Source organism: Sinocyclocheilus grahami, unplaced genomic scaffold (assembly GCF_001515645.1).
Source record: "Sinocyclocheilus grahami isolate Dianchi unplaced genomic scaffold, SAMN03320097.WGS_v1.1 scaffold1760.1, whole genome shotgun sequence".
Lineage (NCBI taxonomy): Eukaryota > Metazoa > Chordata > Actinopteri > Cypriniformes > Cyprinidae > Sinocyclocheilus > Sinocyclocheilus grahami.
In genome coordinates, this window is record NW_015506939.1 from 73,230 (window position 1) to 87,914 (window position 14,685).

The 14,685-nt window shown below is 35.8% G+C and overlaps 1 protein-coding gene across 5 annotated transcripts in view; it reads right to left on the reverse strand.

The window, feature by feature from the left end:
- ccdc142 (coiled-coil domain containing 142) overlaps nucleotides 1–14,183 on the reverse strand; it is an 18,571-nt gene extending 4,388 nt beyond the window's left edge. The window contains exons 1-13 of one of the 5 annotated variants that reach the window (XM_016258910.1): nucleotides 13,684–14,183; nucleotides 13,495–13,552; nucleotides 13,325–13,393; nucleotides 10,700–10,767; nucleotides 10,425–10,488; nucleotides 7,146–8,744; nucleotides 6,222–6,308; nucleotides 5,952–6,113; nucleotides 3,647–3,810; nucleotides 3,418–3,537; nucleotides 2,251–2,365; nucleotides 1,975–2,152; nucleotides 1,664–1,875 (exon numbers count right to left, since the gene is read on the reverse strand). In XM_016258910.1, the coding sequence (XP_016114396.1) occupies nucleotides 1,664–1,875; nucleotides 1,975–2,152; nucleotides 2,251–2,365; nucleotides 3,418–3,537; nucleotides 3,647–3,810; nucleotides 5,952–6,113; nucleotides 6,222–6,308; nucleotides 7,146–8,744; nucleotides 10,425–10,488; nucleotides 10,700–10,767; nucleotides 13,325–13,385 (2,830 nt within the window). In that variant the 5' untranslated portion in view covers nucleotides 13,386–13,393; nucleotides 13,495–13,552; nucleotides 13,684–14,183. The other 4 variants (XM_016258911.1, XM_016258909.1, XM_016258912.1 and 1 more) reach the window with 4 other exon arrangements.
- Nucleotides 14,184–14,685: the final 502 nt, after the last annotated feature.

Here is a 14,685-nt window from a genome sequence, read left to right on the forward strand (position 1 = left end):
ACACACACACACACACCAATGAACTGATGTGACGCTAACACAGCAAATATGTAAAATAAAAGCAACAATTCAACTACAATGCAGTAAAAAAGTGGACAGCAAGGAAGGAGTTACACTCTAAAACATCCGCAAAACAGGCACATCCACTCACACACACACACACAATTATACACTTTCAAATGAATTGGTATGGCTATAACCATATAGCCATAACGAGTCAGAAAACTGAAATAAGAGGTTGAAATCAGATCAGACCCAGAATTATTACGCTCTGATAAAACATTCCTGTTAATTTTCGTTACATTTTTATAGAATTTTTACAAAATTCTTTCTCTGTGTTCAGGTTTGACTGTAGTAATAATTCAAAAACTGACGCTTTGACATTTCAAACCAACATAAAAAAAAATAAAAAATCTAAACCTTTACAAAAAGGGGTCTTTGAGTTCAACCCAACATAAAAAAAAATAAAAAATCTAAACCTTTACAAAAAGTGGTCTTTGAGAATGTCCAAATATAAATCCAAATCTACAATTAAAAAATATATATATTTATGTCTAAAAACAACTAGAGAATTTATAAGCTTTTCATATAGAGCTCCATAGGAATCTAATGGCTAAACCACGGAATTTCAGATGTTTTTCTTTTTTTACTCCCACCAGATGGAACTAATCTGGTTTTAAAGGCATTGTATGTATTTTAACATGAAATACTGCCATAACTGAAAAGTAAAAAAAAAATACATTTAGAAAATACATTTTTGTATAATTTTCAATGGGAAAAATGTATCATAATTATTGCATAAATATTAAATACGACCATGGAATTCTCTCAAAATACAAAAGATAAAATATTATTGAACAAAAATATATAACATTGATTTCACTGAAAAAATAAATTTTAAAAAGTTACATTTCAAGTGTGACTCCCAAATGAACAATACCAGGAGGGTTAAGTTTCAGAGCTCAAAACTTCCTTGATAGTCTAAAAACTGCTTTAATTGAAACCAAGCTCAAATAAAAATCTAAATGACAGCATTTCTATCTTCTTTTTAATGAGCTACAGCATAGCTGGATGCCTTGGAACATTTCAGAAAATCGCTAAAATGGACAATTACATCTGTGAGGCATATTTGGAGTTTCCGCACAAGGGCGCCCTCGGGCTTCCAGTATGAATGAAACATACATTACATGACAGTACTCACTAATGCTCACACTGGTAAAAAATTATAAAAATAATACTTCTTTCTGAAGCAAACACATGCAAATCTATAAGTTTTTCTCCAATGTTTTACCACCTCATAAGCTTTCATTAATGTAAAAATATACCTCATTGTCAAGTTCTAGCCTTGTTATATTTATCTTTCAATAAAAATCTAATATTTTTTGCCCTTAAAGTTGTGGCAGTTTCCCCCCGTGGTATCAAAAATGGTATTGAACGTCGATATTTTATTGTATCGAAGTTATAAATTCCAGGAAATTGCCACCACAAATATAGTGCAAGTCTAAGGGAAACACTGTAAATTATGACAATTTTATGTAATTTGATGTTTTAAAAAAAAACTAACATTGTAAGTACACCTCAGGAAACATTATGAAATAATAAAAAAATGCAATTCATGCTTTTTTTCTTTTTCTTTCTTCATTTTTAATTTGAAAGAACTCACAGCAGTGTCTGAAGGGCTCCCAGCTGCGAGAGGGCAGGTAAGGTTTTGCCATGGGCTGCTGAAGTAGGCACACGATTGCATTATCCACCTGATGAAAAACATGTAGTGACAGCAGCTTCTGGTGCAGCTCCTCTGAGAGGCTGTATTCCTCTGAACGAATGAGATCTCGAATCAAGTCGAAGTCATGCTTCAGCTGCAGAGCTCCCTGAATACTAGTGTGAATGAAGAATTCACATAAATGAACAGTGAAAGTAAGAATGGAACATGAACCGCTACAGTAAGACCATTGCTCCACCACTAGGTTTACTAACCTAAACTTGATCTTCTGTTTGAGGATGTGCTCCATCCAGGCCTCCATGAAAGCCGTCATAGCCTCAGTGAGAGCAGAAATACGAGCATCATCAGGCAGAGGCTGAACACCCTCCAGCACCTGACCAATCACAATCTGAGCTGCAGAGGCTGCATAATCACTAGGACTGCTGGGCAGCTCTAAAAATAATGTACAGCATTTGAAAAATATTTAGGAGGATGTAGCAGTCTACAAGCAGACACAACCCACTGTGGATTTTCATTCATTGCGTCAGTACCGGTTTTGTGATTGATCCTCCAATGCTTTCCTGACGGCATGGTTTGCTCAAAGATCTCCACAGACATTTTCTTACAGTCTATAGAAAAGGTCCTCAGGACAAGATCAGAGAAAGCCTGCAATATCAGACAAACAGCATAAGTCATACCGCATTAAAAAATAATAATTTGGCATTTTATTAAAGAGGACATATGTATTATTTTAATGTTTTTCTGTTGTTACATTATAATGTTAATGCCATCAGTATTCACCATCTATTGATCTATCTATCGTTTTTAAGCTTTTGAAAGAAGTCTCTTATACTCACCAAGGCAGCATTATTTTGATTGAAAACAGTAAAAAATACTGAATACTGATGTTATTGTGAATGAATACTGTTATTATTATAATATTATTTCATATTGAATATAACTAAATTAATAAATTATTTAATATAACTAACATAAATTAAATTAATAACTAAATTCTATTTTAATAAATTTAAAAAATGTAATATATTCCTGTGATGGCAAAGCTGAATTTTCAGCATCATTACTCAGCATGTTCCTTCAGAATAAATTATTCTGTTTATTATAATTATAATATGCTGATTTGCTGCTCAAACAAACATTTCTTGTTATATATTATTATGTTGAAAACACCTGAGCTGCTTCATATTTTTGTGGAAACAGTGATCAATTTTTTTTCAGGATTCTTAGAAAGGTCAAAAGAACAGAATTTTTTTTACAGAATTTTTTGTAATGAAGTCTTTACTCTCATTTCTGACCAATTTAATACATTCTTACTGAATAAAACTATTAATTTATTTCTTACTGGCCCCAAACTTTTGAACAATAATTCACACAATTTGATTTTGTATCATACCAAGAGACACACATAAAAATTGTCACCATTTACTCACCCTCATGTCATTCCAAACCTGTATTATTTTCTGTGTAACATAAAAGATGTTTTGAAGAAATGTCTCAGTGTCAGTAAGTCAATAGTCACCAAAACGGTTTGGATACCACCAAAACATCTTCATTTCATCGTCACAGAAGAAAGTAAGTCATACACGTTTGAAATTACATAAGGGTGAGAAAATTAAAACAGAATTTTCATTTTTGGGTGAACTAACCCTTTAATAATGGTTAGGCAATAATTGTGTAATGATGCTAGAATTTCTCACTTGCAGATCTGTAAGTGCCTTAGAGAGTGAGGCTGTCTGCTGAATTATGAGAGGGTGAACTGAATCTCTGCCAGCAGCTTGAGTGAGGTAGACCAGGCCCTCCACTGAGTCCTTGAGATCCTTAAAACAAAGACAAATAAAAGTTAATCAAAATCAGAATATATCTTGCATCAAAAAGATGCATATTTATGCATGGAAGTATTTCAGTAAAGTTTAAAGGTCAATTTACCTTAAGATCTCCTTGTGTGACCAGCAGGAACTTAGTAAGGGACCAGGACGCCAGAAACTGGTAGGCTTTACTCATAACCCAAACAGTACAGGACTGGACAGTTGCAACAGACCTACACAGCAATCCCAGATGATTTTTCTTAAGGCTCTTGGATCCACTGTCAACTAGTGAAAGACATCACACATTTAATTAAGTGCCAGCAGGATGAGGTTGTGTGATCTTACGTACCTTGAACAGTGTCCAAACTAGGAATATAAAAGTACTGGTAATTTGTTACCAAGTAAATAATAAAATAATAATATAAAACATATTAAACAATTTTTTCAATTAACACATTTTGACAGTTTCTGCAGTAGTTATGTTATTATTAATTGTAATCATTATTTACATTACTATTTTTATTAGTATATTATTTGAAAGAGTATACAGTCATGGCCAAAATTTTTGGCAGTGACATAAATTTTGTGTTTTGCAAAGTTTGCTGCTTCAGTATTTGTATATTATTTTTTCACATGTTTCTATGGTATACTGAAAAACAATGATAAGCATATCATAAGTTTTAAAGGCTTTTATTGGCAAAAAATATAATGAGTCAATATTTACAGTGTTGAACCTTGTTCTTCATAACCTCTGCAATTCGCTCTGGCATGCTGGATATTAGCTTCTTGGCCAAATCCTGACTGATGGCGATCCGCTCTTGCCTTAGTTCTCGGAGTTGATCACAATTTGTGGGCTTCTGCTTGTCCACTCGTCTTTTGAGGACTGACCACAGGTTCTCAATGGGATTGAGATTTGCCTGTCCACGGATCCAAAATTTCAATGAAATGATCTTCGAGCCACTTTTTTATCACTCTTGCGTTGTGACACGGTGCTCTATCATGCTGGAAAATGTATGAATAATCACCAAATTGCTCATGGATCGTTGGAAGAAATCACTCTTGCAGGACGTTTTGATACCATTCTTTATTCATGGCAGTGTTTTTGGGCAGAATTATGAGAGAGACCACTCCCTTTTTGAAAAGCAACCCCACACATGGATGGTCTCAGGATTCTTCACTGTTGGCACAACACAGGACTCATGGTAGCGTTCACCTTTTCTTCTCCGAACAATCGATTTTCCAGATGTCCCAAACAGTCGGAAGGGAGCTTCATCAGAGAAAATAACTTTACACCAGACTTCTGCTGTTAAATCCTTGTACTTTCTGCAGAATTTCAGTCGGTCCTTGGCATTTTTTTTGGAGAGAAGTGGCTTCTTTGCTGCCCTTCTTGACACCAGGTTGTTGTCCAAAAGTCTTGGCCTCACTGTGCATGCAGATGCTCTCACACCAGCCTTCTGCCATTCCTGAGCAAGCTCTGCACTGCTGGTGACACGATTCTGTAGCTGACTCCTCAGGAGGAGACGGTCCTGGCGCTTGCTGGACACTCTGGGACGTCCTGAAGGCTTCTTCACTTCAGTCGAACCTCTCTCCTTGAAGTTCTCGATGATCCGGTAAATGGTTCTTTCAGGTGCAATATTCTTTGTAGCTATTTCCTTGCATGAGAGGCCATTTTGATGCAAAGCGATAATGGCTACACGTGTTTCTTTGGCGGTAACCATTGCTAACAAGAACACAATGATTGGAAGTGCTTCTTCCCTCCTTTAATAGCAATCAGTCTGCTCTTACAATCTAACTAGTATGATAGCTCATTCACACTTTCACATGTGCTGCTGATATGATTAGTCAATTAATGTTAGCTGCTCATTTTGTGTCAGGATCAAAAAACAGTGAAATTAGTTTTTTTGTGAAAAAAGAAAATGTTAAATGCATCTGATCACTCTGGAAAATAATCTAGACACAATGTGAATGAACACCACAACAGTTTAAGCAGCAAACGTTGCAAAACACAAAATTTATGTCACTGCCAAAACCTTTGGCCATGACTGTACACTACCATTCAAAAGTTTGGGATCAGTACTTTTTTTTTTTTCTTTAGAAAGAAACAAATTTATATTTTAATTCAGCAAGGACACATTAGATTGATCAAATGTGACAGTAAAGACTTTTACATTATTACAAAAAAATGTTTCACGGTTTCTACAAAAATATTAAGCAACACTGTTTTCCACAATGAATAAGAAATGTTTCTGAAGCACCAAATCAGCAAATGCTGTATTTTTGGTCAAATAAATGCAGGCTTCGTGAGCAAGAAACTTTTAAACATTAACTTCAAACTTTTGAACGGCAGTGTAGCATCAACTAATAAAATCATGACAACCCTATTCTATTTATCATACTGATAATGACAAAAGTGTAACATTGTGTACCTGACTCTACGTCTGGGCATTGCAGTAGCTGAAGAACAATATGCAGAGGTGGGAAGAGCAGGAGGATGAGATCCGTTGTGGCTGTCCTCACTGAACATCTTTCCTGTTTAAATCCAGGGACACACTTCTCTTTTAGCCCTGAGCCCAGCGACAAACACATCACTACAATACAACAGGACACAATTAAAACCAACTTCACTTCAATTGTCAATCATTTCACTGAATAGTCATTTACATCTAAATAGTCATAATTTTGTTAATATAACTCACTTTCATCCCACTGTGTGAAGGCAGCAGCAGATAACATATAAGAGCAGAAATTGCTCAAATTTCCTTTACATTCTTGTGGAATGAGGTCTACAAAGACAAAAAAAAAGTAATGAAAAATAATCTAATAAAATCTTGAAAACACCCCTTTAATTTCAGAATAAGAAATGTCAGAATCCAGGAAAGAGTATTTGAGCTTAAAATACTAGAGATGCACAATATAGAGTATCAGTAACTTTATAGGTATTAGCAAATACTTTCTATGGCAAGTCTCAAAAATATTTAAGAGATGTAAATTTCTTACTCTACACTAAAATGTTTTTATACGCAAAAACAAGCATAGAAGAGACTTCTTCATATCTGTTATTGGCTAAAACAAAAGCAAATATTTTACATAAAGAAAAGATTTTTGAGATATTTTACATAATTATTTGTAAAGTATATTTGTAAAATACAATTAAAACATGTAACATCATTCAAGAGTTTCGGGTCAGTAAAATCTCTTTTCTTTGAAAGAAATTAATATTTTTATTCAGCAAGGATGCATTAAATTGATCAAAAGTTATAGTAAAGATATTTATAATGTTACAAAATATTTATATTTCAAATAAATGCTATTCTTTTTAACTTTCTTTTCCTCAAAGAATCATAAAAAAAAAAAAAATCTATGACAGTTTCCACAAAAATATTGAGCAGCACAACACTGCAGGATCTGTGTTGGCCACAACAACTTTTGAACAGTAGTGTACATCATGACTATATTTAATTTATGTAAAAAGATACTTTCTTTATCTTTTGATTTTGAGGTGAAATATGATCCAGTCATTTCTTTGTGAGATTCAACCATTAGCATTGCATTTCTTTTCTAAACACATTACACACATTTTTTTATCATTTGATACTTCAACCCCACCAGCACATCAGTACCTTCAATATATGAATGTTTGAGCCATGTGACCAAATGAAGCACCATTTCATCATTCCACTGGTTGATACTTCCCAGAGTGCTGTTGCATGGCTGATAATAAAAGTGACTTACAACTGCTTTACCAAATTCCCCCCACAGCAGCTTCTTATAATAAGAGAAAAGCTTCATGTATGCATCAGACTTCCTGAGATCCATCGCGGCCACGTTGTAGTTCCTGGAGGTCATTCTGGGTCTGTTTAGCAGTCTCTCTTCTCCTTCACTGGCCCCACGACAAATCACCACAGAATCCTCCAAATCAGCTATTCTGTTTAACAGAGGTTTTCTGGGAATAAGTGGAGCTAAGAGATTTGTTGAGGTCACTAAGACTTCAAAGAAGGTATTGAGACACTCTCTGTCTCTCGAGATAAACGAAGAGAATGGAAGATTCGAGGACCAGAGGCTGTGAAGGGGCTTTTGGGGCACCTCATTAACAGTAGATTGAGGTTCAAGTTGTACTGTATGTATGTTTATTGTGGGTGATGATGAAAGCTGACTATTGAGATTAGGGTGTGCAAAGAGACTCTTAAGTTTGTTGGGGTTTTTAGCCATATGGAGGAGGTAACTCTGCTGGGAAGACCATGTGTAAAGTTGTTCAGCTGATTTCTGAGCTTGACTCTGGGCCAGAATCATCATCAACTGCTCAACTGGGAATGTTTTAGGACCAGTTATGTTTTTAAGCAAAACAGATCCCAGCTGGGGCCAGTATGAGCTGAACATGAGCTGTGAGTCACAGGCAGATGTTGTACCCTGGATCCACTTGTCTTCTGCGATCTGGTTGTACAGCTCAACCGCACACAGCAGGTCCACTAAGGCATCTCTGGGCACACAGTCCAGCTGGGCAGCAGCCAAAGCAGAAAGTGCAGTGTGGATGCACTGCTCCATCAACCACAAGGCCTGGAAGCCCAGCAAGTGTAAAGTTCGCTGCATGGAAGCAAGGGTCTTCACACGCCTGAAAAGAACACGGCGAAGATGGAAGTCAGCTCGAGCTTTGGCCCAGAGTAGATCCCAGTGGTTGACATGAACCTGCATTTCTTGGCACAAAGCACTAAGGCTGAGGTTCCATGTAGAGTTGGGCTGCTCAGCTACTTGCCCCCTGTCAGCCAAAAGGAGATGCGTCTTCTCCAACACTGAGTCCAGTTGCACCACAAAGCAGGTGGCCACATGTGTGCGACGGCTGTACTCATGGAGGAAGAGCAGCTGACCTCTGTGGTCCATCAGGTGTTGTAGCTGACAGTAATGCTGGCTGAAGGCTGCAGCCTGAGGTTGGTGGTGAAAATCATCTTCCTCAGAGGAAGAAAGACCCATGATACAGCCAAACAGCCTGCCTCCTGGTGCAGGATCACGGAGCATGTGGCATTGAGAGCTGAAACTCTGTAAAGTTTTCCCAAGGCATTCCATATTTCTGGAGGAAAAGGAAGCGATGCTCTCATTCTCAGAGTCCCAGCTGCCATCTTTGTCCTTCTGCCCCATGAGCCACTTCAGACTAGGGTTAAAACGGTTACGAAACAGAGCCTCTGCCCTCTGGAGGGATTTGGTGAACGGGCCCTGGTACCAGGAAGCTGGGAGAAAACAGAAATATGAACAAATGAACAAAAAAAAAAGTTTCTGTGAAAACTCATAAAACAGGGTTTGCAACTAAAACAGTCATTAGCAAGTCATGTTTTTTGTCCTTATTCTGAATATCATCAGAGAGAAGCTACATAACCTTCTGATAATGTTGCTCATCCACCTTTTGAGGTCAAATTAATTATGTGGAATTTTACTTTACATTTACTTTGTATGAGGTTCCTAATTTTTACAAGTTACCCAAGTCAAAGATGAAATGTTCTAAGAAAATAAATATGCACAATAATTGGTTGCAAGTATCAGATTTAGTCTAAATTAAGCCATCCCTTAGAAGAGGTCTGAAAGTTTGCCATCAAATGTCGATTTGTAGAAATACTGATAAAATCTTTCCAAGACTGGCCATTCATCCAGGCTCCAGCATCCCTCTGTCCTTACACTACATAGGAAAAGCAGTTGGGAAAATGAATGAATGGCTGAATATACTTCTAATAAGGGGGGGGAAATCTTTGTTTTATCAGATTTCTTTCAGTAAAGGCTTGATTACACTAAACAACGTTTAAAATAATTCACTTGCAGACTTTGTAAACGGTTACAGAGAAAAACTGGGCATCACACACTAATGACTGAAGACTTTCACACACTACCAGACTTTAACAACAAACTCACACAGAAATATATGCCTCATTACTAGGAGATGCAAGACAAATGAAAACAATGTGCTCTAAAATTGGCCCAAAACATCAAAAATACTTGAAATGCTTTGTGCCTCTATTGCTTAAAGTGCCCCTATTATGCTATTTGAAATGTTTATAATTTGGTTTTGGGTGTCCCCAACAACAGGTTCACATGCATGCAAGGTCAAAAAACACTTTCATTTTCTTATAATATACATTTAATTTTACTTTATTTCTCAACAACTCTCAAATGATTCATTTGAAGACTCATCTTTCCAAACCCCTCCTTTGCCTAATGTTACTCTGCTCTAGGGCTGCACGATAAATCGCATGCGATATTTAATGCGCATCTTGTCAGAAAGCCGGTTCTGTAATCAGCGGTAAATCTCCATCATGTGAGGGCTTTCACATTGAGCAGCATTAACTACACAGAGCCGTTGTTCACTGACGAGCTGCGCAAAAAATCGTGCGAATATGAATGTGGTTTTGCGCAGCTCGTCAGTGAACAACGGCTCTGTGTAGTTAATGCTGCTCAATGTGAAAGCCCGCACGTCGTTTTTATCGTTTTTGATTCTTGCACGTTTTGTTCGTAAAATTATCTTCATATATTAAGACATATCTTATGAAATCTGTATGGTGCCCTGGTGGGCTGTATACAGTTGTCCCACTAACCCACTTGTTTAGCAACCATCTTTTTGAAGACAAGAAAAAAGCAACAATAAGTGGTGTATTACTGATTTATTTTATGTTGTAGAATGAAAGATGAAAATACCTTGAGATTGTGTTAACTATAGACCTTATTTCAGACATTTAAGCAAAAACCTATTCTAAAAAACCCCATTGACATTGGAACGAAGGAATCAAATTTGAATTTATTTCCAGGTTTTATAATTCATTCTGGCAGCACACTATCAGCTGAGTAATAATGAGTCATGACCTCTGCATTCAAGTGATATGTAACATTATTGAATGTTCAAGAAAGCTAAACACAAAACCTACCATCATATTTGTAATTTGAAATATATTCCTCAGGAAGTATCTCTGAACAGTCACTTGGCCTCCTCTGTGAAAAACACACACCAGAAAAAACTAATAAAAATTATACATGTGTGAGGACACCTTTGCTCCTCATTTCTAATTCTAGAAAGACTGAAAGAAATTTACATCAAAGTTCACAGATGTGCAGTGATGATAAGAAGAACGGCAAATAACATGCTGTAAATTAGTTAAGCAATACACAGTTGTGTATGAAAATATGAGTGATTGGGTCTCACCTGTCCATGATTAGAACAGTGATTTTCAGGACTGTCACCAAGAGAACTGTCCATTTTTTCTGTTTGGGATACAAGCAAATGCTGAAACCGCAATGTTATTGACTTCTTCTGATCCTGTTTGATAATTTTAACAAATGCACTCTAATATAAACTGACATTAACGGTCAAACGTTTGAATGATCTTAACTTTTAATCTTCTGATCAAAAGGCTTCTGCCAACATGCATGAATTCTGCTATTTATTAATTATTAATGGTTACACTTTATTTTATAGTATATATTAATTAACAACTTGTACTTACTACAAAATTAATGTTAGGGTTTGGTTGAGGGTTAATTGTTTGTTATTATGCATAATTTACTGTTATTACTACTACCAGTAAGATGTGTAACAAGGACAGTGTAAAAATTAAGTGTTATCTTATTAAAATGGATAGTTTTTAATGGATGCGTCAGACAGGACAGTGAAGGAAAAGCAGCCAAAAAGTGTATTTCTCCTCCCATACTTTTTGGTCTTTCATAGGTTTCATAGACTTTACAATTATTCCAAAATGTAGCAAAATGGTAATAATGAAGGAGTACACTACTGTTCAAAAGTTTGTGTTCGGTAAGGTTTTGTTTTATTTATTTTTATTTATTTATTTTAAGGAAACTCAGCAAGGTCAAATTTAATGTAAAAAAAAAAAGACAAAAATTATAAAACTGATAGTTCCAGTCCTTTATTATGATTGGTTGAGCCAAAATTTGAAGCCGTTGTAAATTACTATAGAAACATACTCCTGTTACCTCATTACATCAGTATTACTGTGCCAACACGTCTGTGTGTTGCTTGGCAACCGTTCTGCTATCAGTATTACTGTGCCAAAGAAATAGTTTCAAAATGTTTTGATTTTGTTTGTAAAATTTTTACTTAATGGGTGGGCTAAGTGCATGCTAACTGTTTTATAAAAGCAATACCTATGGAGTCAATTTAATGCCACATATACTTGTAAAAGAATTGAAGTATTGCAAAAGAAAATGAAAGTATTTTCGAACATATAAATGTGCTTTCTGCAAGCAATAATTGCAAAATATAAATGAAACAGAGCAAAAGCAATGATTTTGCATATAGTAGCCATAGCTACTAATTTATTTGCAGTGCTGCTTTTATTTTGCGTTTCATTTAAGTGTGAGCTTGCAATACTGTTTTTTCCCTTTGCGCTTCAGGTTTCTGCGTGTTTCACATTCTGTGTTTTAACAGTGTTTGCTTAAAATCTGTTAACCTGTGGGAGGTCGCCAGCACACAGAAGTGTTCTTGGTTTACATTAGTTCAAAGTTACTGTTAGTTTTCATGTAAAATAATTTAGGCTAATTAACTTGATAAACTATACATCATTAAAAACAGTGACAGTAATTTCTTAATTTATGTCAGGAGTTATGTAAATGAAAAATGAAGGAAATCTACACGCATGCCTCCGCTCAATGACGGTGCCTTGATCAGTTGTGATCTGCATCTCAGGATGATGAGTAACTTCCAGGGAGGCATGTCCAGTCTTGTTGTACAAGCCCCAGTCCCTTGACTCCACCCCCATGTCAAACCAATGCCTGAAAGTGAAATGCACAGAAACATGAAGCATAATAGGGAAAAAAACGATATCGCGAGCTCACACTTGACTGAAACGCAAAATAAAAGCAGCCTTGCAAATAAATGAATAGCTATGGCCATGGAAAACATGTGTTGCAAAATCAATGCTTTTGCTCTGTTTCATTTATATTTTGCAATTCTTTATTTTTGTTTGCACATTTCTTTTTTCTAAATACTTTCATTTTCGTTTACAAAACTTTATTTTCTTTTGCAATAATTCAATTATTTTGCAAGTATATGTGGCAATGAATTGACTCCATAGTTCGCTCTATGAATGCTGTAATAGGAGTTTTCAAAAACTGGGCACAAGGTGAACTTATTCTATTCACGCTCCAACCATCTATCATTAAAAGGAAATTTAAAAGTGTAAAAGCCTACCGTGAATAACCCTAAAAAGGTCAAGTATTCCCTCAGCAATCTTACAGATGTAGTAAATATCACAACAGTAGCCTAATATATGTCTATATTTTGTAACATGTTGACTTAATAAGAAATGTTCATTAACATTGAGTAATAATAATAATTTGTTTCAGTCTTTTTCCCCAAACCAGAAGAGCCTCTTTAAAACTTAGGCTCGCTAGGAAAAAGGTGGATAAATTAAATTTTAAAAGCTATTAAAATAAAAAATGGTTATTTAAAATCTTAATAAATTGTAGTTTTTACTATAATTTGATCAAATAAATGTAGCCTTGGTGAGCTTATGCCGCTTTTAAAAACATTAATAAAAAAATCTCACCAACCCCCAACATACACAAGTGTGTCCAAATGTTCGATGTAACAATCGAAAGTCAACATTAGCCAAAGAAAATATATAAAGGTCACTTATCTATAATAGAGAAAAATCAATTTTGGCAAGTAACAAATAATGAACAAGTTAACATTAATAAAGCTGGTATTAGTGATACTGTGCCTGCATCCTCTTTTAAAAATCACAGGACAAAAAGATTAAAAGGTGAAGGAGGCACCTGCTTGCGTGTGTGTGTGTGTGTGTGTGTGTGTGTGTGTGTGTGTGTGTTTTGGTGTCAGTCTGTCCCTCCTGAGATCCGCCTGATGAGTGAGCCATCTCCACCTCTTAACATATTAAATACACATAAGAAAGAACATGATATGGACACAATGATATTTTACACAATTATATTGTTAACAAGTTACCTGTTTACTTGAGAGTTTACCTGTTCATCTCAAAGTAAAAGTATGCTTTAGAGGTTTCATCTCTACAACGAGTCTAGTCTATGAAATAAAATGACAAATGAATAATAATTAGCAGAAGAATGTTTTAAAGTACTGCTTTGCTACATAAAAATAATCTTCAAGTATAAATAACATTACAAGTGACAACATCACACTAGTTTGAGACTTACCTGTCATTGTAATCACATGAAAACATCCAAGTCGTGATTGAATCCAGTGTTTTAGTTTAACGTCCACCCTGTGTCTGTATCCTCCATCATTTTTACACTAATGCTAACAGGCTAACTGTTGTTAACTAGCCAGTACACAATAGTTCTCGGGAATAGCCGGCTAATAATAACATCTTCCTAACAATCACTCATCAGCGCACATAAACCTTCAGTTCAATACCTATTACAGGAAGACATCTATTTTGAGGGGTGGGTTGGCTGTAACAGGTTTGTTAATCCTCCGTTAAGCACGTATACCGGAATTAGCATAGCATGAGGAGAACATAGCCAATAACAAAAGAGAACTCTGGCTGTGGCTCAATACCTAGTGAACTGCCTACTTAGACAGCAGCATTTATTATGGGTCCGTGTACTTTTGCGTCCATTCATTTTTCCTTTTTTAACCTAGAAATTAAATATGGAAAATGCGGTTTCTTCTTTAATGGTTCTAACACTGATTAATAGACACAAATTCATTTTTATTATTCAAAATTCTTATTTAATTAAAATTCGTTAAAAATCAGCTCAGGTCGGTTCCGAACAGAGCCGATGCGCGGGACTCGATGAAGTAGAGGAAGCCGGCAGCAGAAGAAGCAGGGTCATTCTTACTATTTGGTGCCATTTCCAAGATGTAATAATTTTATCTGAAGAAGGGCTTGTTACACTATAAGAAAAATATGTTGGTCCAGCTCAGGATACCCAGCAACCAATAGCCGTCATTTCAACGTCTCGGTTAAGTATAGACCCGATATAGTCCGGCTATGTGTAACCCACTTCTAGCCCAAATAACCTTGAATTTGGTTTCATGTAGTTTTTTGGCAAAATAACTTGTGAGATGTTTGATATTCCATCATGTAAACAAAGTCAACAGCGTTTACAAGGTGTTTGGTTTAGCCTGTGCGTTAGGGATGGGCGTATCGATCCAAAGTATCGATATATCAAACAAAAAATACTGATACTAAG